The sequence below is a fragment of the Lagopus leucura genome, unplaced genomic scaffold, assembly GCF_019238085.1.
Source record: "Lagopus leucura isolate 7727_CA_CO unplaced genomic scaffold, USGS_WTPT01 Super-Scaffold_100001, whole genome shotgun sequence".
NCBI lineage: Eukaryota > Metazoa > Chordata > Aves > Galliformes > Phasianidae > Lagopus > Lagopus leucura.
This window is the reverse complement of record NW_024962262.1, coordinates 32,555,567-32,578,537: the sequence shown is the minus strand read 5'-3', so window position 1 is coordinate 32,578,537 and position 22,971 is coordinate 32,555,567. Positions and strand designations below refer to the sequence as shown.

Here is a 22,971-nt window from a genome sequence, read left to right as displayed (position 1 = left end):
TTGCTGTCAGAGTCTCCCAGTAGTCACCCCAACCTAGTCCTAGTGCTCCCCACTCTGCCAGGGGCCCTCTCCGATGAGTGACAAAGGTATCCCTCAGAAGTAACCAGCAATTTCATTTCTTAGAAGCAATGATTTCTTCTTTCATACAAGGTTAAGAAAAGCTGACCTTGCACAAAGCTTTTGTGCCACTTTCACAATATACATAGACTCTGCTATTACAGTTTTAACAACATACACAGATTCAGCTCACATACACTTCTTTGTGCATATAGGTACATATGCATAACTCTCTACTATTGAAATTAAATAACTTAAAGATTAGCTGTATTAGCCAAACTGCACTTAGTATTTTCATTGTTTAGCACTGCCTAGCTTTCAAGCTTTCTGACATTTTGTCTCTTGTAATTCAGAACCTAATGTGGACTTTTACCTAAGCTTGTTACAGACTGTAGTGTAGCTTCAAGAAGACATTCAGACTTTTAGCAAAACTCTCATACAATAATGAATATTTGTTTATGGTTTTAATTGACTCTTCAAATATTCTCTTCTTCCTTTGATTTTATGATAAATACTTCTTTTAAGCAGCATATTTTTAACCATCACTCCCAACCCTAAGGGAACTTAGTTTTTACCTTAAGACTGCTAATCACACACATACAAAGTACATTTTATTGACCTAATTCTATTCCAGCTCATTAAACAGAGCTGATTTCAATGGTCAGGAAGAAGTAACTGAATACAACATGTGAAAGAGTCCAACCAATTAAAAATAGAGTGGTTGCTCAGAGTCCACTGAGGGGTTTTTTAATTATTCCATTAAAACACTGTGGAACAAGCAACAGCAGACAAGACAGTGTTCGAAGAGAGTACACCAGCAACTGAATCAGGAATTTCTATTTCAGAACAACCTAAAATAAAAAACACACATTTTAAAATGTTTTCGCAAGTAAAAATCTTACTGTCCTAGGCAAGACTTGTTCATTGCCAAATATTCTGAAATAGAGTTAGAAAGTTTTCTAACTGCATGAACAGTGGCTCTTTTTTCCAGTACTGAATTCTGAAGGCTCTATAACTACAACTTGCTTTTTATCCAAAACCAAGGCAGAGAGAAAAGTGAAACAATTTACCCTATAACATATATACACTAAAATATACAGTTAGAGTCTAGGAAAAGTTTTATAACTAGAAACAATCTCAATGAGAGTAGAAAAGAGCTCAGCAAGAATAAAACATAATCCATAATAGTAATTCTACCTATTTCCAGAAGATCTGGAACTGATTTCAGCCTTTGATTCATGGTCTCCACCCTAAAAATCCATATTTTCAGTAGCTTGGGATAAAAGCAAGTGCTGGTAGGATGAGGACGTTAATGACCAGACATGGTAAATTTCTGCTTAGGCAAATACTTTCATGAGATCAAATCCAGAGACTGGAAAATCCCAAAACAAACCCAGGATTGTCATGATAAACAGTCTTTAAGAGACAGCACTGAAATGCCACTGGCTGGAAGCAGTCATTCAAACAAGTGGTTTACTGCAAAAAAGATTTGCAACCTGTATCACGCAAGTATTTCTCATGCTCATCTTTTAATATCTATTTGTGAACTAACCTTTATTAGAGCCACCGCCCCACGTTAATTATTGCCATTAAGATCGGTGTAAAGTATTTCACCATTGCTAAATATAAGAGGTAAGGATCAAACTCAAGCACATAACCCTGGACTGTTCACCCTGCTGACTTCTTTGCGGCTCTATTTATATGGCTCCATTTAGATGGCTCCAGAAAGTCTTTTAATGCATTTCTAGAGAAGATGTATCCTACATATAGCTTTCCAAGGACATCACAGGCAGCACTGGTACAGGTTTGGCTCCTTCGTAGCATCCTACAAGATCCCCTTCCTACTGGCAGGCACCCAAGCAAGATTCTTCTTACATTTTACAGAGCCAGAGGTGAAACGCTACCTGCATTCAGGAACTAACAGCTTATGCTCACAAACACAATACAGGCAGCAATCCTTACAAAACACAGATGTGATAAAATGGACCTCAACTGATATCACTGCATAATCCACTTCCTGTCCCTGTTCAAATCCTTTTCTGGAGATCTGAACATGTTCAACAAATAGCAGAAGCACACACAGATTCTTGATTTAACCTCCAATAAAGCCAAAATCCAAATTCCCCGAATTTCAACTGTACTGGAAACCTAAATTAGAATTCAAAAAAGTGTTTGAGGTTGCTTGTGACCCAGACCTTAAGCTGATTTAACTGCTACGTTAAGCTGAACTAGCAAGAATATTTTAACTTGAATTAGCAAAACAGCATTAGGCATCAACTTTTTCTGACATTAAGACATTCTTCAAGCAGTTTTTTGCCTTGTTTATTTAATTCTGTACATATAACTGTTCCCAAAAAGTCTTTGCAATAAACTTTATACCAATTAACATCTTCATTCCTTTAATTATGTTTTTTATTATAATGACGCCATAAATGGTCTCCAAAAATTGCCAAAAGAAGCCTAGCTTGGTTCCTAAAATTCAAATAATCTGTTCAGAGTTTGAAACAAAAATAATGGAATTGATTCTACAATTCCAGAAAATTTAGCTTTTCTCAATATATCATCGAACTTAGCTTTCTGGTGCAAAGACAAGCCTGGCAATTAGATCATGCCATCTAACAGTCAGCTGAAGAGCTCTGGGTACCACTGACTGCTCCAGACACCCACTGCCATCATCCGCTGCCAAAATGCATGGGGCTGATGGTTCCCATTTGGTGCCCACTCCCACTCCAGGAAGCAGAGGAAGTATCCCCAGAAGATGGCAGCTAACAGTCCTGCCAAGATATTCCAGAGGCTCCAGTAAACCACAAACAGTGCTGGAAGCCCACTCATAAACAATTAAACTGAGACTCCTACAGGCAGCTCCAACACCTATTTTCAGAAGTCAGCATCTACATAAACTGTTTGCATACAAGGACGTATGTTGATGGTAAGACTGTAGACACTGAATCTTCCCACCAGTATCCCATTACATGTTGTTGCCATGTGACAGATAGCAGCAGAGGGTCAGTCTGATAGAACGGTGTCTGACATGATAGTGCATATGAGGTGTGTCACTGAATTCTTCCACACCAAAAACACATCAAAAATCATTCATCAATGCTATCTGAACTTCTGTGAAGCTCAGTGGATGTGAGCACACTGAGGGTTGGGTTATGCATTTCAGCAGTGACAGTGGATCACCTCTGCTGGTGAAGAATTTTACAAGCACAAGATGGAGGTTCTTGTTTGTCATTGGCGAAAACACAGCTAATAGTGGTGATTATGCTGAAAAAACAGTGTTTTGCAGCTGAGAATTTGCTCTACCGAATAGTGTTATTGTGCTCTTTGTTGTAGTTTCCACGCAGTAAACAGGAGGCATTACTTTTAGAGTGACTACATACCTAAATAACGACTACAGTTATTTCCTCGAGGTAACAATGTTTCCCCCCTACTCTCAGTATGGGAGTGAACATATGGCTCCAAAATAAAAGATGACATAAGTACAATAGTTACACCAGACTATGGATGGAGAAGAGCACAGTAACAATCAACGTATCGCTAATACACACGCAATGAGCGCCAAACGTTTATGTCACTGACAGTGCTTCAGGGTTTTGAGTTTTTGGTTTTTTTTGGTTTGGGTTTTTTTTTTTGCTTGTTTGTTTTCAGACAAAATATCTGCATTTGCACAGAACCTAAGCAGGCTTTCCAACAAAAGCATTTGTTTTCTTTTGGTGAAGGTTATGATAAAAGCTTAAGCTACAGATAATGTAATAAGGCCTTGGATACTGCTCTCTGTACTGGTGACCTAACTACAATATCATAATAATAACAGATAATCCTAAATTTAATACAGCGTTTCAGAGTGCAGTTCACAAGTCAGTCTGTCAAAAGCTCTACTTTGAAGTGATTCCTGTTGGAATAGATATAGCATAGCTAATCTCTGCTTGCAGAATAAAAACTTTTACCAATTATCTTAGAATAGGAAGTGATGAACGACATTTTTAAGTAAGGCGGACGTTAGTTCAACTTTTGCTGTATATCGAAGTCAGTTTCTGTCACGAAAGCACTGATTCACATTTACTAATCCACATCTAAACATGAATGGATTTTACACAGAGATATTATTTAATTATGCATTTAGAGAATAAAAGTATTTTCTGTCTCTATATCCCCAAACATGAAAATATCCTTACGCTGCACTTTCAGAAGTACAACTCGAATCAACTGACATACAAGACTGGAAGAAAACAAACAAACAAACATCCAGGAAGGTACTTCTCATTATATTTATGATTTCCACTTTAAAAGTTTCATTCTCAATACAACACTACGATGCACTCAAATTTCCATTATTAAGACTAGGATTTTATCTAGATAACGTGTAGAATACGCGCACACCTACCGGCTGCAGCCGTGCCAATCCTCCCGTGCCATTCGGCGCTCACCCCACCGCCCGACCCACGGTCCTCCCCGCCCGTCCGGCGGCTGAAGAGCGACTCGCAGCTCGCTGCTGCCGCTGCTTCCGCCGCTCCTTCCCGCGGTGCCCCCCGCTCTTCCCTCACCTGCCCGCGGGAACTTCGGGACGCTCCTGAGGGAGCCGAGCTGACGCAACTGGAAAACTTTCCGGCCAGTCTCGCAGCTCCGCGGCTCCTCACCCCGAGGGGCGGTGATGGCCGCGGCGGCGAGCAGCAGCAGGAGAACGCTGAGGCTCCGTTCCCCTTTGCCCGTCAGCCTCCGCAGAGAGCGCGGCTCAGAAGCTCCAGAGCCACGCGCCGCCAGCCAGCTCGCCGCTCGCTAGCGCCGCCCGCCGCCCCCTGCAGGCGGAGCCCTCCCCAAGGCCGGCGGTGCTCCCCGCCCACCTCCTCCTGCGAGGAGGGGCCCCGGCGGCGGAAGGGCACTGCCCGCTAAGGAGGGCGAGGATGGATGCTGGGAGACCCCCGCAGCCCGGGGTCATCACACTAGAATGAGGAACCCCCTCCATGTACACATTTTAAGGATATGCTCACCAATACAGCTGGAAGTTTTTTCGTAGGTTGTGAAACTGCCCGTGATCACCCAGTGTGCTACAGCACGAGTCTATCCCAGCTTTCACTCCAATCCTGCATCTGCAGCATCAATTTAAACACAAGACTACAATATTGTGAGGAACGCGTGAATTATTCTGAGCACCCATGTGAATAAGGGTAACAAAACAGCACATCAGTTATTAAAACCTGCGTTAGAAATCAACTGCTTCACTGCTGAGCAAGGCAATAAGGCATTTATTCACATCTAATCTACTGAGTGACAGCTTAATTCATTACCTGTGCAGAGAACTACTCTTTCCTTTCTCTCAGCCATTTGTACTCACGGACCTGGCAATTTCCTTCAATCAGCAAATTCCACATACAGTATCTGAAATGTCCTTTAACAGAATTTGTTCTGTCCTTACACAGCTGATAAACAGAACCATGGTGTATATATAATACTTACAATACATAAGGACTGAACAAAGAAAACAGGTTACCATATTTCGATAAAGCAAATTACTGCAAAAGAGATTTGGGGCTCTTCATGAGGAAAAAGGGGGAGAAAACAGAACTGGAAATAAAGAGATGTGGTTTCAACAAAAATAGAAGTAATTAACAATTCAATACCTTGTCTATATGCTGTTAGTAGGTAGCAAATCCCTTGCCACTCAGTAAAACACTTGTTCTTAAAGAGAACACTTCTGAATATTGAAGAATATCACTGGAAAAAACAACTTGGATGTGGGAAGCAGAAATCATAGGATCTTACTTGGCAACTTGAAGATGGTAGAGGAAATCCTGGGAAACACAGAGTGATTCCTCAACATCCAATACATTGTTCACAGTAAAGATACAAAAATAATTTATTAGAAAAGAGGGGAAAAGTCTTGCCAAATAAGAAATACATACAAATATTCTTTTTAAAATGTGAGTTTCTTTGAACTGTACAGAAGTTCACCATCAGCAACAGATGATCCCAGAGCCCATGGATTTAAAGCAAACTGGTATTTTATCATATCTCTTATTGGTAATGACTCAACTGAAACTTCTATGCTCCAACTCTACAGGTTAAGCAAAAAGACTGGTAAGAAATCAAATTTTCATCTTCTATCTTTTTATTTTCTCTTGACATACAACACTAACTACTTACATACATAGCTAACAATTCAGACTGTCATCTTACTTGTAAGTACTGAAAACCCTTTATTTCGCTGTGCTACCTTCCCTGTATCCCTTAAGAGAGCTGCTACAAAAATAATTTTCCTTACTTTACTTACATCTGCTTTTCTCACACCCTTTTTGCCATATCAAACACAAGCCATTTAGCTTTGATTGCAAGTCCTTTTACCATTCCCATTCCATTCATGATGCTAATTTCCAAAGGACTGCAGCACCTGCCCCCATCTCCAGTTTCTAAAATGAAGAAATACTTTTATGCTATCTCCTATTTCGTTTTAGATATCCAAAAGTAGTTCGAACATCTGTTAAGCTTTCTTAAGTCATTTTTCAAGGCTAAGTCACAAGTCCTATCTATTATTTTTACACACATCACATCAATTAAGGAAGTTCTTATTAAAACTATGGACTGTGTGTTCACTACTATGTTTACATCACATGCCTGTGGAAAATTCAGGTAACTACTTCTGGACTAATCCACAATCTTTCTAAACTCTTCCTGGTTCTGATACTGCCCTCTTGCTTTGAACTTAGTGGGGGAACTCAGCACTCACATGGAGCTCCTTGAAGCTTTAAAAACAGCAGGGAATTAAAACAAACAAAACAAAACAAAAACAAAACAAAACACCCTTCCCCACCCCTCAGTTATGCAGAATTACTGTACAGTTGCTATGGTAAGCATATAAAGAAAATTCTCTTATTTTAGGTTGGGATAATTAAATTAGAAGACCCGAACTGAAAGAGCTGTGTACTATTTGGATTCATAGCACTATCCTACTCTGCTACCAATGACCCCATAAACTTACGAGGCCAGTAAAACTTCACATGCAGATCCATTAACTGCTTCAATGAAAGAGTTCATAACAGTATTGCAAAAGTTTGAGAATTTATCTACAAACACAGGTCAGCGTGTGGGTTTTCTTAATGAATTAAGAAATTTTAATTATATTTTAAAATGAAAACGTTAACAACATTATTTGATTCTTTGTGATTATAGTGGATTATCAGCTGTGACCTCATAGGCAAACCGATGAGACTACGCTAGGGAAATAACTGCAAGTCACAAAGAAGAATTGTAGACTATCCCCCCTCCACGTTACTAGCGCTATTTTACTACTATTCCTTATTTTAACCTAAACTTTTATGCTTATCCGCACTGCATTATGCCCCTACCACTCTGTGTCCCGCTTCCCCATCCTTGCATAACTCATTGTGTGATCCTTATATTCAAAGAGAAATCAGCAAGCCGGTACCCGCCGCTGACGACCTGAAGCATCTCTGCTTTTGAACTGCTGCCTGATGCACCGCTCAGCGGCCCCACAGCACGCCGCCAGCTCCGCTGCAGCCCGGCGCGTAGCCGGGAAGCCCAGCGCACAGCGACCGCATCCGGCTTCTGCCGAGCGCCTCTGCCGGCCAGCGGGACGGGCGGGGGGAGAGCTCCCTCCTACCTTTTTTTTTTTTTTTTTTTTTTTTTTTTTTAATTACTGCTACTTTCTTTAAAGGGAAAAGGTTTTCAAAATGCAGGTATTGTACCTTGCTCGTCTAGAAAGAGCTTCAGGTCTTCACAGTGATTCAGAAGTTCAAGCGTTTGTTTAGGAATATTGTATCCAGTATGTAATTACATACGTATGTTTTTATAAAGGTTTTATTTATTTAACAATTTATACTCCATGTCTAGCTCAGCAGTTTACTTTGAAAAGTACTTCTCCTTACTACTAGGTACAGTGTTTCTATACGGACTTTCTCAGATATTCTAACATTGAACATTCTTAATCTCATTTCCTCTTAATTAGTGTCACTTGTCTTACTTCCCAGAAACTTGGGCCTGTACAATTAAAACACTGTCAGACAAGAACATCTGAACTGCTCCCTAAGAGGGAATAACCAGTAAGGAAGACTGCAACAAAGGAAAGCAGCAGCTTACAAAATATTCACATGTAACAGAATAAAAAGTGTCATGTAATTGGAACTGTTCTGCAATCTAATCCTAATATGAAAAATCCACATTCAGTATCACTGCTTCAGTCTAGCATCAACAATGGGGGGGAAGGGGGTATATAAAAACTCCATATATTTCAGTTGGTACTCAAGTATTCTTTAAAGCATTTGCAAAAAGATTAACAAACAATTTTGGTCTCCTCTAAGCACATAACGCTCAGGGAATGACTTCTTTTCCCTATTAAGTTATAAAATATTCAAGTTCTATTGTGCCTAGAGATGAGAATTAATTTCCCTTAGTCCATATGTTTGCAGTACTTTGACTTAATCAGAACAATGGTGTTCAAGGAGATTCTGTGATCAGAAACCTGTTCAACAAGAGGCAGGATGCTAATAAGTTATCAGCTAAGTCACAACACAAGTATTTATGCATACACTAAGCAGTATCGCTCAACTTCTGTTATTTACTGTTGCTCTCACCCACACAACTTGCAAAGAGTTAACTCTATTGTTGATGCCCAGCTCTTCAGTTTTTGCAGGTACAGAAATAGTTTTTCATCTATTCTAAGAGGCATAAGCTAAAGGACTTGCATATAAACAAAATACACTCGATCCTTTAACTTCCTGCAACTGCTACAATACACACTCCTTGTTCAGATGTTAACATGCCCTCTTTTCCCCAAGTGAAATGAGGACCAAAACATGCAAAAAGGAGCAACCCACAACAGTAACAAAATAATTTTACTTTATAGATTTAGTGCAACAGTGAATCACAAGACTGTTAACTGCGTGTAAATCTTAGCTATACAAGCTGCAAGGTAAATAAGGTAAGCTAAATCCATTCTACTTAAAACAGCAGAGTAAAAAATTAAAAGTATTTTTAAAAATAGGTCTCCCAGGACATTTCATAAGACAATAAAACCCAAGTTACAGCACCCTTCACTACTTCAGAACCTATTTTACCATAGTGCTCCACTCTAACTAATCATACACATTCTGCAAACCAATGCTCAAAGATAAAAGGTCTTTCTTCATGTCTCTGCAGTCTTCAGTACACAGCTACCTTGCTGTATACCTTGCTGTACCAGCATAGTTGAAAGTTAGTTTGACTATAACATTACTTCAGCTGTCACAGGGAAAAAAGTTTCTACCAACATAGGTACAACCCTCAGCTCTCATGCTTCCAAGAAAGTATGGTTTAGAGTTCACAGAAGTTATTCAATCAGTAACAGTTGATTGACAGTTCTAGATCTATGTTCTACACAGTTCTCAAGTTTCATTCAGCACTGAGTTTTGCTCAGAGGGACTGACTCCATTTCTTCTAACTTAGAGTCTTAGTTCCAAATTCATGAAATCTAAGTTAGGCAGTTAAAGGGGAGTGATTCACTAGCACTGAATCCTGAATTTAGTAATTCAAAATCAGGGCAAATCTAGGGAGCTAGAATTCATTAAATGTTTAAGTTACCATCAGCACTGACTCTCAAAGACATCTGTTCAGAAGGAGAAATTTAGTAGCTACACCCTACCAGTGTAGAGTAAGTGACATAACCCACCACAAGGTCCCATCTGAATCCATAAGATAAATGAACCTACTAAATGTGGAGTTCAGCCCGAAGTGCAATTATTAGGTCACATACAGGGAAATATAAAAGAAAACAGGTGCAAGCATCCTCATTTATTTTAATACCACTAACACATTCAAGATGAGCATTTGCTTGAATAATTCAAACTTTCCACATCTCTCCTGAGAGAGCACACAGGATATTAGTGCATTTGCAAAGTGGCAGGACTTCACAAAGTCTTTCTGAGGTTACCCCAACATGTACTGTAACAGCTGGAGCAAGTGGGCTGAAATGGAGCAGAATTTCACCAAGTTGAGATACTAGACAATTCTGGATTCCAGTCTTCTCTTATGAAGTAGTATTTTGTCTTGACCTGCTAGCACAAACCTCTTTCTACACTATAAGCAAACAAAATAGAGCTCTAACTTTCTACTGAGAGTCTGTCAGCCTCCCTAACTACCTCACATGCTCTCCTTATAAATTAAGCAATTTATACCACTACACAAATCCTTTATGAACTCGGTAATTAAATTTACAACACTAGAAATGAATTCCCAACCTTGTGCTTCACAAAAATCACACTGTATAATTGTGTTAATGTCCATCTGCCTCCAATAACTTGTTAACGGCTACTTCTTTGGTTTTACAGATATGGGATATCAGAAACGCCTCAATTACATAAAAAGACTCAAGTGGAAGTTGGATTACTTTGGATAACAAAATTAACTGCAGTACAACTAGGTTTCATGATTCTGCTGCTCATTAACTTCTTCCTAGGTTGTACTTCTAGTACACTATCCAATTTAGCATTAAATAAATGAAACTAATGTATGGAGATAGGCCTAGGTCCTCCTTATTAAATAAATACATCATACCTACAGAGATACTTAGGTACCAGCAATTCTTACAATATAATTTACTGCAACACACACACACACAAAACAAACAAACAAACAAAACAGTATTTGCTTCTAGCATAGGAACAAAATCTTTTACGAGAAGGAATTGCACCCAGCTAGTAAGCAGACTAACTCAAACCATACCCTTGGAGATCATCTCTGAAAACTGCATTTATTTCCTAGCTTGCCAATAGCATTAACATACATTTCATGGAAACTATCTATTATATGTGAGCAAATATCTACTTTGGCTCTTACAAAGCCATTGTGCAAACAGGAATTAGATATTACAGCATGTAAACACTTTGAGAGGTTGGCCTACTGTTAATCACTTAGTGTTCCAGAGCACTGTAAAGGCAATGCAGGCATGTAATCTTAATCTCAAGTTTCAGCAGAATTTGAGTGCTTCTTAGAAGTAGAAAGGAGAAAGAAAAAAAAAAAAAAAAAACAACTGGAAAGACCTTAGAAGGTTTCCATGATTCCTGTAAATAATACACCTGTAAAAGTATTCCAGCCTTCCTTTCCAGTGCAACTCCTGGATGACTTTAAAGTATGTATCTATATAAAATATATAAATCTTAATGTTTAAAGCAAAAAAAAAAAAAAAAAAAAAAAAAAAGTGAGGGTATGCGTTGAATTATACATTTTCCTTGGTGTCATTTGGCTAGGGTATATTGTCTGATGCAGTATTACTAAGATAATATGATATTATACATCATACCAAAATAGAATACAAATTCTGCTCAGCAGGGCTGTTTCTATATTTTTGTCTGTATATTTTTTGCCTCCTCCAGGAGACAGAAGAAATTAAAAAACAAAGGGTTTTCCTGAAGAATTTCATTTGCAGGTAGCAACTGATGCCTCCCACTACAACTACCCCCACCTTCACCCCAACAGAATTCCATCAGTACATAATATTTAATCATACAAAATTAGAAAAATAAATGCTACAGACAGCACTCACATAGATCTAGGTCACTGCATTCATGATTTCATAGATGCCATGTTGTGATGATTTTTCACATCAGTGGATCGGTATTCTACACTACAACATCAAGTAGTGCACTGGGAGTTAAAGAGTTAATGTTTCAATTCTGTGCATTGATGATATTTCCAGTCTCTTGTTCTCAAAAGAGAAGACTGAACTACAACTCCCAAAAGACTTCGTTTTTCTACTTCCATTTAGAGGCAAAGATAAAACTGACTGGGAGTCATGAGACTTTTCTCTTTGCTCCTCGGCAGTTTTACCTACAGTATTAGGGTAAGGACTTTGGTTTCAGAAACTCTCATTTCATTTGATTTATTAGCTTCAATTCCAATCATATTGTACTATATTGTGTTATATCACATTTTACTATTATATTTAGTAAATCAAGATTTTCCTTAGGCCATTGCCGTCATCCCTTGTCATATAATAGGCCAAACCAGAGCAAATCTGAGAACTGGCCTACATCTTTTCAAGTTGTTATCTATCTCAGTTTAGTTGTGAGAGCTAAACCATATCTGAAGGTTGCACACCTCATTATTTTGTCCTGCAGTCCTGTTCTCATGAGAAGCTACAGAAATCTAAAGAAGGGAACACAATAATACAATCCAAATGAGAAACAAGAATATGTAGTATGTACAATAGTTCAGGATGGCATAATACAAGTATTTCAGTTAAAACACATGAACTAGTTTCCTAACAAAATAATTCTACATTTTCATTTTCCCCAGAGTATGAAAACTCAGGGAGGAATGTTCCATTTCTCCAATTACATTTTCTGGTACCAAGAATTAAAAACAAGCAAAAAACACATTAGAAAAATATGTATATGCATCCCCGGAAATTTCTCATTCCATAAAAAAAAAAAAAAGTCAAAGCTTTCTCCAAATTCTGAATACTTCATACAAAGCTATCTATTATATTTAAGCTCTCCTTTTATTCAAAGTTCTTGCGGTCACCAAAAATGACAGTTCACCATCATCTGCTCTTTTGTTGCTATAATCTTGCTCTGTCGAAACCCACTGCCTACTAAACCCTTTATTTTAAATACCTTCATTTTTAAGCATATAAACAGTTGTGAGGCTAATTTAAGGCATGACTGCACAGTAAACACCATCTTCTTTGAATTTTTCCCCAGGAACCGACCTTTTGACAATCCCCCCCCTGCCTCCCTTTCGGTCAGGATATCTGTCATCTATCTCACTTGTACAATCCCGCAATACGGAGTAGAAACAGTCTTCTTAGCTACGCTGGCTTTAGGAACATTGCTACTGATTCTGAACAGTTGTTTTGCAAGGTGGCCTCTTAAATTATCATAAGCTTGACAGGATATTGAAATTCATGCTTATTTAACTATTAAGAAAAGTATTTACAAAATGACTCAAAGTTGGGAGTGTTTATTTAGTAGGTCTGATTCTGATTTTAGATTTCTAACTAGATGGAATATATACAGCTAGAACTAACTTGTTTTGGCAACTTGTATAGCAACAGCTGCAAAGCATTGGAGCCACCAACTGTTCAAACACGGCAACAGCTAGCTAGCATCTATCCCAGAGCACTTCATACAAAGCATAAAATTCTGTCAGCAAGTTTCTTTCCTTACCTAACACACATTGTAACAATCAGCCTATTAAAATTCTGTAAACTTTACACTTGATCAAATAAAGCTGGTTATTTGCTTCCTAATATTATATTCCTACCTTTAATGACATGAACTTAACCTAAAAGTTCTTGTAGTTCTCAGTTCAATTAGACACCTATATTAGAGGTGCTCCTGATAGAGATATACAGCAGACGTAGCTCCTGAGCACTAGGTTCATTCAACAAGTTTACACAAGCCTTTTATAAAGAACTCTGGACATTTATCACTGTAGAAAGAAAGTACCTTATTTTCAAATGTTTAACAGTAGTTAAGTAATAAGATAATCAGCAAAATGGAAAAAACTTCCCTTCAGAGTACACTCAATCTCATCTCTAAAAGCAGAACCCTAAGGAACAATCTAACATTTATCTTCAATATCCTTTCCAACAACATGTGACATCAGAACTGCTTGAATTATCGGTCACTTTTTAAAACTTTAAGCAACCTTAATGGATGCTTTTCTTCATCCCATTTAGTTCTTCAGGTTACACCTCTGCCACTCTGGATATAGATGGCTACTTTTCCATGGTTACTCTCCAGCGAAGGAAAAAAGCTCAGCTTTCAGAAAGAGAAGAAAGGAAGAAAAAAAACTTGCCTACCACCAGGTTCAGCACCTGCACTGTCCACAGCTGACCTCAGTTACAAAAAAACACATTCAAAGGAAAGGGGAAAGCAGAAGTTTCTTCCCCTCTCATCTTACAGGTTTTCCTGAAAGTATTTAGCTTCATGTACGTGACAAATAAAAATGAGGGAATACGCATGAAGCACAGAAATTCTGTTATAGCAATTGGACAGATCAATACAACAGGAAAGGTATTACAACAAAGATGTGATGACAGAAGGACCAGCATGATAAAAAGATACTACAAAGGAAGGAAAAAGATTGCTCATCCGTATCAGAAGATTCTAGGTTTGCAGGGGAAAGCTTCACCAGGGAGGGATCTCCAGGAAGAGATCCTTCCCCAGTGGCAGTCAGCTCTTCAATGAGGTCTAAGAGGTGCTGCTAGGCTCCACCCCTTCCAGTCATACAGCCCTCACTTGTGCTCCCAGGGCTGACTGGGTCTTTTCCCCAGGTGCTCAATCAGTGGCTCAGGCCACGACTCAGCAGTTCACACACTCTGTTTAGTAAGTGATTCTCCATTTCCCAATTATTTGTAGCAGATACTAGACAGGAAAGCATTTTTCTAGTTCTCCTATTCTCAGCCATACACTATGAAGAGACATTAGGTTTTGTGCATTAGTACCATTCCCATGTGCATATATTTACACATTACACACACAATAGATACACATTATCTATATACAGATACACACAGTTAAAAAAAAACAACACAACTAGGGAAACGAGGCACTTGAAAAGAAAGACCACTTCTTGAAGCTCGAAGAACCTCAGGTGGCTCCTGGTTTGTTTATATCATGTTTTTATCATTTCTCAACCCCCATTAAGGATGAAGATGGTAACACCAACATTTAGTAATTTCCCTGATTTGGAGCTAACTGAAGGTGACCTTTCTAAGATGTATTCAAGTTCAGAAACAGGCTTCCTGATACCTATTACAAAACACTAAGAAGATTCTCTCCAGCTTGGTATCCCAACATCAGAGAAGTCTTAGGCAAAATATAATAATAGAAGCAGCTCACATCTCCTTACACTAGAAAAGGGATCTTGTAACCTATAACCTTGAAAACTTATTCATCATATTGCTGTGTAGGTTCTACGTATTAAGACAAAAACTTCTGCTGACAGTACTGGACAGTAAGACTGGAACACGACAACTTGGCAGACCAGAAATAAAAGGTATCTATGAAATGTTCCATCAAAAGGATGTCCAAAGCTTAGAAGTAACTGTTTTATTACATAAAATTAGGTCTTTTAAAATAAACTTTATCCTCATCTTTTTCAGTTTATCATCACAATGCATCCAGATTAAACTGTATTTCCAGAAATACCTCATACTAAAAAAAAAAAAAATAAACTGTTCTGGAAAAGTCTTGAGTATTTAATGTGTCAATTTACAGCTAATTTTCTTGGTGTTAATTTCTGATATCCCTAGACAAATTAGCTGGGAAGATTAGACACTCCAAGGGCTAATCTTGGATTTGTTGTGATTTTATTTTATCAGGCCACATAATGAAGCTTCCAAGTCCTAACCAAGTTCCAAGACCTAACATTCCTTTTCTTACATACTCTTCATCAAAACATGAAAATCTTGGTTTTACTTATCTTTGTCAACATTTCCTTACTTAAGGTATTTTCTCAAGGTTTCGCATTACTGGGAACAGTGAACTTCTGGATCAAAATTGGGCTGGACTATGCCATATTCTTTTTCCCCCTTTTTTTTTTTTCCTTACTTTTATTATTATGAGAGTACAATACAGACTGTACAGAGAGACCAAGACATCAGTTCTGACTTTGCTGAGGCCCAAAGTGAACAGATGAGGATATTCTTGGCCTCAGTAAACACAGGATCTCTCATTAGTGAATGAGACAGTAAAGTGCTGTTCTGAGCATTCAAATCTCATGGCAGAAACATCCAATGATAAATGCACCAGTTTCAAAAGTTAGTGGGGATGAGCACATGAAGTTTAACTGCAATGAAAGACAAGGTGATACCTATAGCAGTGGCACTCTGACATCTTTAATGAATGGCACTTTAGCTGAAGTTCCAGTCTACTGAGGTGTTACGTGAGTGACCTAGTTCTCTGATATTCAGGAAAAAAAAAAAAAAAAGGGCACCCACAAATAACAAATTTGAGGTGAACTGGGTAAGCAGACTGAAAAGACACGTTTCCAAGGCTTGTTTTATCACAAGGGCAAGGACCATTTAATCTCAAGTGCTTCTGGCACAGCAGCGCCTTGCCCCAGTGCAAAATTGTGAAACAGTACCACTATCAGGTACTGGTGGAAGCCCTAACAAATATCATTTGTCACAAAAGTTTTAAGGGTGAATGTTCCGTAATTTTCTGTTCTGGACACAAAGCAAAACTTACCAAGTTTCTCATTGTTCTGGAAGCCAATACTTAAAGGAGCATACCACACTAAGAACAGACAGTTATTTTAATTCTCAGCTAAATTTCATCCAACTTCCATAGTATACTCCTTTTAGCATGTATATGTCATTCACAATAATCTAAGATCTTATTCTTTTCTTTTTTTAAAATCAAGAAGAGTCTCTTATAATTCCTTCCCCATCTCAAGAAAGGCCCTGAAAGGAATCTCTTCACAGGACCTAGCTCTCAGCCTTTCTTTCTACAGGCACGTATTTTCATACACTTTTGATGCAGTTTGTTCCACTACAGGTTATCAAAATTCCTTTTACAGGCTACAGAAGACTATTCATCACTAGCAGAACTTAGATGAGTAATCCATATGTTTTACAAATAAAGCACATGCTTTATTTTTTCCCCCTCAAATGTTAGATAATTATGTAAGCATGTTCTTACAAGTATTGCAGAAATACCCTGTTGGCTGCTCTGCTTCTTCTAGAAGGACATACAGTAAACTGTCCCATTAATCTGCAGATTTTTAGAATTCCCAATGTGCTAGGGTTCCTTATACAAATCAATGTATTTCCCAAACTTTGAACTCTTCAGCACTAGAGAAGCACTCATCAAGTGAAACTACAAAGATTGCTTTCTCTTAAGAATAGCCTCTTTCCTCCTAATTTAAATATATGAGGGCTATTCCAGAAGTAATGCCTCTTATTTTATTACACTGGCTCACAACACCAGAGGCAGATGCTGGTAGTATGGCAATAGATTTTGAATATTCCCACCAATATCCATTACGTTTTTGTTGTGATGTGACAGATGGCGTCAGAGAGGAAGTATGTAACAAAGGTGTGGAACTGAATTCCTCCATGTGGCAAAAAAAAAGCACCCACTGACATTTACCGACACTTGCCAAGCATTAATGGAGTCCAAACAGTGAGATAATGGGCGGTATGTTTCAGCAAAGACACTGTCAAAGAAGCTGTGAAACAGTGGTTTACTGGTGCAGATTTTTAAGAGTGTGACATGCAGGCTCTTCTTCATCATGGGAAAAAATACAAAGCTAGTAGTGGTGACTATGCTGAAATATAAGTGTTTTGTAGCTGGAAGTTTGAGTTCTCTGTATCTGTTCTTCCCATGGAAATAAGAGGCATAACTTTTGAATCAACTTTTGTACATTAATGGAAGTGACTACTTTTAAACATAACTCCATGAAGCTTCAAGACCCATCATTTACCCAAACATCAGTATTGATTACCTTGGCATATACATTTTTGTTTATAGCTTCCACAAACTATTTCCTCAGGAACCCATTCCCATGGCGGAGCATGAAGTACATCCATCAAGGCCACAGATGCTGCTTGAGCTTGGGAGGGAATTATGCTGGCAGATGAAGGGTACACCTCAGATTCCAAGTTGCGTCCAGATATGTTGACAACCACTACACTGAAGCAACTCAAGAGAAATATCCAACCAGTATACGCTGCCAAGAAAAGGTTGTAAGACTCAGAAAGTTGTTTCAGTACAGAATAGTCCTCTTCAGCTGGAATCCAGAAGAGACTTTATTCTCTAAGGCTCTAAGCATTCTTTAACCTGTAAGGAACTGTAAGGACTTTCAGTGTCTAAGAAAATCAAAAGGAAAAACTCTTTTTTAATTCAATGTAACATTTTGTTTTTATCCTCTTAAAAAGAAACTAACCCCCAAAGCCTCTGTATATCATGCATGACCAGAGCAAGACTACATACCTTTGAGAAGCCCAAATATTTATCTGCACATTCAATATCTAATGCAAAGGTATGATGTTAAGAATTAACAATAGTCCGCTAATCCAGCAAAGAAAGCTGTGAAGGCTTTTTTTTTTTACCCTTTTTCCCTGCAGTAAAAATCACAGAACAAAGAAAAAATCCACCCCAAAACCTAAAGAGAAAAAAAATTGAGTTGTGTTTACAAAACTAGGCTTGCAATACACACAATTTCTGCAGCATGAGATCCAGGAGGAAAAACACTCTTCATCAATCCAAACTGTCCAACATGTCAGTGAAGAAAGCTTAGTTTTAACCTCACCTACCAGTAGCTTCCATTTCAATAATTTTCTTCCCTTTCATTCTCTCCCTTACTCTACCACTAAGTTTTTACTTCCACCCGTCTCAACCTTCTCTCATATTTGGAAGTAGTTTATTCACACAAGTGTGATATGAATAAATCTATTTTCCTCTTCTAAACCACAAGGACAGTACCTCTATGAGTCCACATATAACTCTTTTTCCGCTGGACACTTTATAATTGGCTCAATTTAAATAATCAGACCTTTAAAAAAAAAACAGAAATAACTTGAGCTGTAGGTACAAGAAGTGAGCATCTGTTGTCAAAGTCATTGGCACAATCCTTAGACATGAGTTGCTAGGAAATAAGAAGTAAAATGAAACATCTTAATTGAAAACACAGCCTCAAACAGGAGCTGACTAAGGCCTGGGCAGCCAAAGTGTTTTCACTGATCTGTGCAGACAACCTGTACTACAGACTGCTCATGAATTCTCATGGACCAAAACCTGCATTCACTATCCTGCTGAAACAGCCTCTCAAATGCTGGTCATCAGGATGTATTCAGTTTGACCATTTGATTGCACCTGGGATTCTTGTGTTTTCTGCAAACAAATATGCAAACAGGAAGAACAGAAAAGAACTACTTTATATTAAAGCATACAGACCAAGAGAATTAGAACCAATCTTTTTTTTTTTTTTTTTCCTCCAGAATATCCAGTCCCAGTTTGTCACAAAGTCAGGAGTGTTTCCAAGCTCAAGTGGCTGACTGTTCAAAACACTCCAAAGACCTCTAGTATGTTTGCTGGTCATGACTAGTCTAAAATTCTATGTTTATTCTTGCAAGTGTCAGCAAGCTTATTTGAGTTAAGACCTAGCCAGCCTTTTTATAGCATACTCACCTGCACAGAAATCCCATCCAGCACTTTCGGAAACGCTCACAGACCACGACTGCTAGAGCAGGGCCGTATGTATTCCTACTGCAAGGAACTGACAAATTCAAGGAACACATACTTCATGACATACTGAAGAATGCTAACATCTTCCAGACTGGAATCAACTAATGAACTGAATAGTTCAGAATGCAAAACTTGTTCAAGGAACTTCAGCATCCTGTGCAATATCATGCTGCAATAGGAACTTCCAGTATTGCTATATAATGGTTGAAATGGAGCACAAAGTACTAAGATCTTCCTGCCACGTATCCCAAGAATGTAAGTGTAACAACTTCAAAAAGATTTCATGACTTGCAGTAGAAGAGACACATATATGCAGATTCATGACTTGCTTACCTACTTTATCTGGTAATACTGATGCACACAAAAACACATTGCAAAACTGGGAGCAGAACCTTGCTTATTACCCTATTTTGTAAAAAGTTGTAAAAAAAACCAAAACTATTTAAAATAACACCATCTACACAGCTCCACCTCACCTACAACTTCCAGTAACACAATTTAGTTATCAGTCATGGTTTCAGTGTTTTCAAAGGCTTTTGCTAGACAACAGCTTTTTATCTAGAGACTGGTAATCCACTGACTAGCAGAACACTCTTAAGACACTGGTACTCTTAGCAATTTAAGTGTCTTTTATTCCACACATTCTCCAACTCATTGTTTTCTTTACAAAACCTTTTATTTTAATGTATTTACTGCATTAGTAGTAGTAGTCTCATGAGCCTCCTACCAGTGCCCATTCCTAAATTAACTAGAGAATAAGATACTTGGAAAGAAGAAATGCTTTAAGATGCATTTAATCTTCAAGAAAAAAAAAAAGAAAAAAACAACTAGGAAGATAAAAAAAAATTTAAGCCTGAAGAGGTTGACAGGATTCACTGTGTAGATATTTTTCAAGTATTTAGAACCTTTCCATTTCTACTCCATTTCTATTCCATACAACTAGAGAACAAAAGTTCATTTCTCCCGAAAAAGTACAGGCCTTTACATATTCAGAGGGGTGTGGGAAGATGAGCAGGAAAAAGATGTACATATCAAAACACAACTAACTGGCGGCTCAGTACTCTTTAAGTGTTCATGCTTTATAGCTCTGCAGAGACAACACTCATAAAGAAAACTAGAGATGACTAGAAAAGAGTACTAAGCTGGAACCAGCTAGATTTCTTTTCTATAGCAGGGAAAAGTACTGTCATAAACACTCTTAAAAGATGTGGGTATCTGGAATCTTTTAAAGATTCTATAACATGCCACCCAAAGGATTTCTCATTGTTATACAATGTCTTATCCATTGTTAAAATCCAAACCAATTCTATCCAAACTGCTGACATGCCCCACAGGACAGTTGTTCTAACATTCTTGTCAGCTACAGCAGCATACAAGGCATAGAGTAATTATTAAGTAATGCAAGTTATAGTAGCCTTCTGCCTTAACTGAGCTTTCTAGCACTTCCTTTTCCCTGTCCATTCCTGTTTTCATCACCCCTCCCTGCAATGGCATCTATGAACGTAACAGTTTTCCCCACAGAAAACAGGTCTGTATACTTCTACCCTAAGCAGATCACGAACAACTACAACTTATCTGCAGGACTGATGCCCTGTAACACAGATCTCTTACAATAAACTCACGAGAGCACACACTTTTCATAATGACTAAGTGACTGCAGTATACAAGGGCTTGCACAGAAGCATTTACCACAGGCTACTTTTTGCATTCTCAAACATTACTTTATTAACAATACAGTACAGACTACGTACTAGCACACACTAATGAGCTAGCTCAGCTGACAGTAATTAAAGCCTGTCTGAACCCCAGATATGCACTGAACACCCATCTCCACAACAAGCATTTCTTCCATTAAGTCTTACCTGGAACCATTTACTAAGCTTGTGAAACAAACCACACATTAGGATGATGGCTATATATAAGAACCATTATAAACAACTGATTTTTAACCAACCACTGAGATATGCCTTCCCTCAATTTCAGTTTAGTCCCCAAATCTGGTGGTTTCCAATGATTGATTTTGACAGTTATGACCAGAAATGCTTATTTTTCAAATCTCAAAAAGTATTTAGGACTACCCAGATTACAGCTGTTTGCTTTCAAAGCTCTGACTAGTTTACTATGTATTTATAGAACCTGATGCAGTTTCTAAAGCCTGAAAAGGCCAGCATGCGGCTGTAACTAAGCATTCTGTATTTGAATACTTACACCTGAACTACTTGTGCATCTTATCACCCTAAAATTTAAAGTGCAATAATTATTAAAAAAAAAAACACCTCACCCCAAGAAAACAGACTTCATGAATTCACTGAACTGTTCTTCCATTAAATAATTTGGGTAAGCTACAGAAAATTAAGTTCTCTTTAACAGTAAGAACTTTGTTAGGAAAAAAAAAAAAAATAAGAGTATTTAAAATAACTGAGAAGATTCATTCTACAACTCTCAATCTCTACTCTCTGGGCCAGTACTTGGGGCCCCTCCATCCAGGAACCCTACTGGCTGTAGATATTAAACTTTTTATTAAAATCTTTCGATTTACCCAGCATTTTCTGTTTGCCTTTGGCATTTCAAAATTCCTTCGGAAACATGAAAAGCTTCAGAACTGGCAGCACAAGATGATGTTAGGGTGTGAACTCATTTCCAGTGTCACTGTTGCCAGACTGACAATCCTCATGCGTGCCAGCAGGCAATCTCCACTTTCCCTACATTTACCAAACCAAGTGAAGGTAGACAGGTACTTGCTAACATTACTACACTAAATAAGAAGTAGAATAAAAGCCAACAGATGATTCATCAGGGAGGCACAAGAAGGATGTACTGAGAAGACTAGAGAAAAATCTCAGAGACATTTAGTTCTTTCCACAATACATTCTCATCTAGCCCTCATCCTAAATAAAAAAATAATAATAATAAATAATAATAAAAAAAGCCAATGACCAGAGATCAAATCATTTTTTAAGTGTAATGCTATGATGAAGAAATAATACATGACACAGGCCACTGCTTTATGATCAACTGCTTTATCTTCTGTATCAGTGACAGTTCTGTATTTTACATGGTGAATGATACCTGCATCAATTATACTGAAGCTACTAAACACAAGGAGAAAACTCAGGAGTAAGTTCCAGTCTAATGATGGGAGGTGGTACAGAAATAGATCTGAAGTAATCTGTGGGTACTTAGACAGAGGTTAAGACAGCACTTACAAACTACCAAAAGAAGCGATGAACTTCAAAGACAAGAATTGGTAAAAAGCAAAACATCAAGTATTGCATGCAGTTTCTCATGATAATGTCAGCTACACAGAAGAGAACTCCCATGGTGCCACACCAGGGGACATCCCCCTCTAGTCTTATGCACATTTACTGTGTATGAACTAGTTATTACTCAAAACGTCTGCTCCTGACACTCATCTCACTAGTAGCTTTGATATTTGAAAATCAACACAAGTCAGATCTAAAGAATTGAGCTGTTTTCTTTTTTTTTTTTTTCCTGGTAGAATGCAGCGACAAATTACTGAAAAAACTGCATAATTTCCCATCATGCTTTCAGATACTAAGAGTGTAGAGAGAAAAGTTTTCTATGATTAACAGACAAGGTTTTCCTTATAAGGCTAACTGTGCTATACAAGAAACTCCAGGCAAGTATTAATACTGCTTGGAATTTCTTGCTTTATTTTCTTGGGGGGGGGGGGGGGGGGGGGGGGGGGGGGGGGGGGGGGGGGGGG

General features: G+C 38.2%; 1 protein-coding gene across 1 annotated transcript in view; it reads right to left on the bottom strand.

The window, feature by feature from the left end:
- GPC5 (glypican 5) overlaps window positions 1-22,971 on the bottom strand; it is a 623,755-nt gene that overhangs the window by 595,029 nt on the left and 5,755 nt on the right. Inside the window, 1 exon segment of the mRNA XM_042866778.1 lies at window positions 4,605-4,994. Coding sequence (XP_042722712.1) covers window positions 4,605-4,994 — 390 coding nt within the window.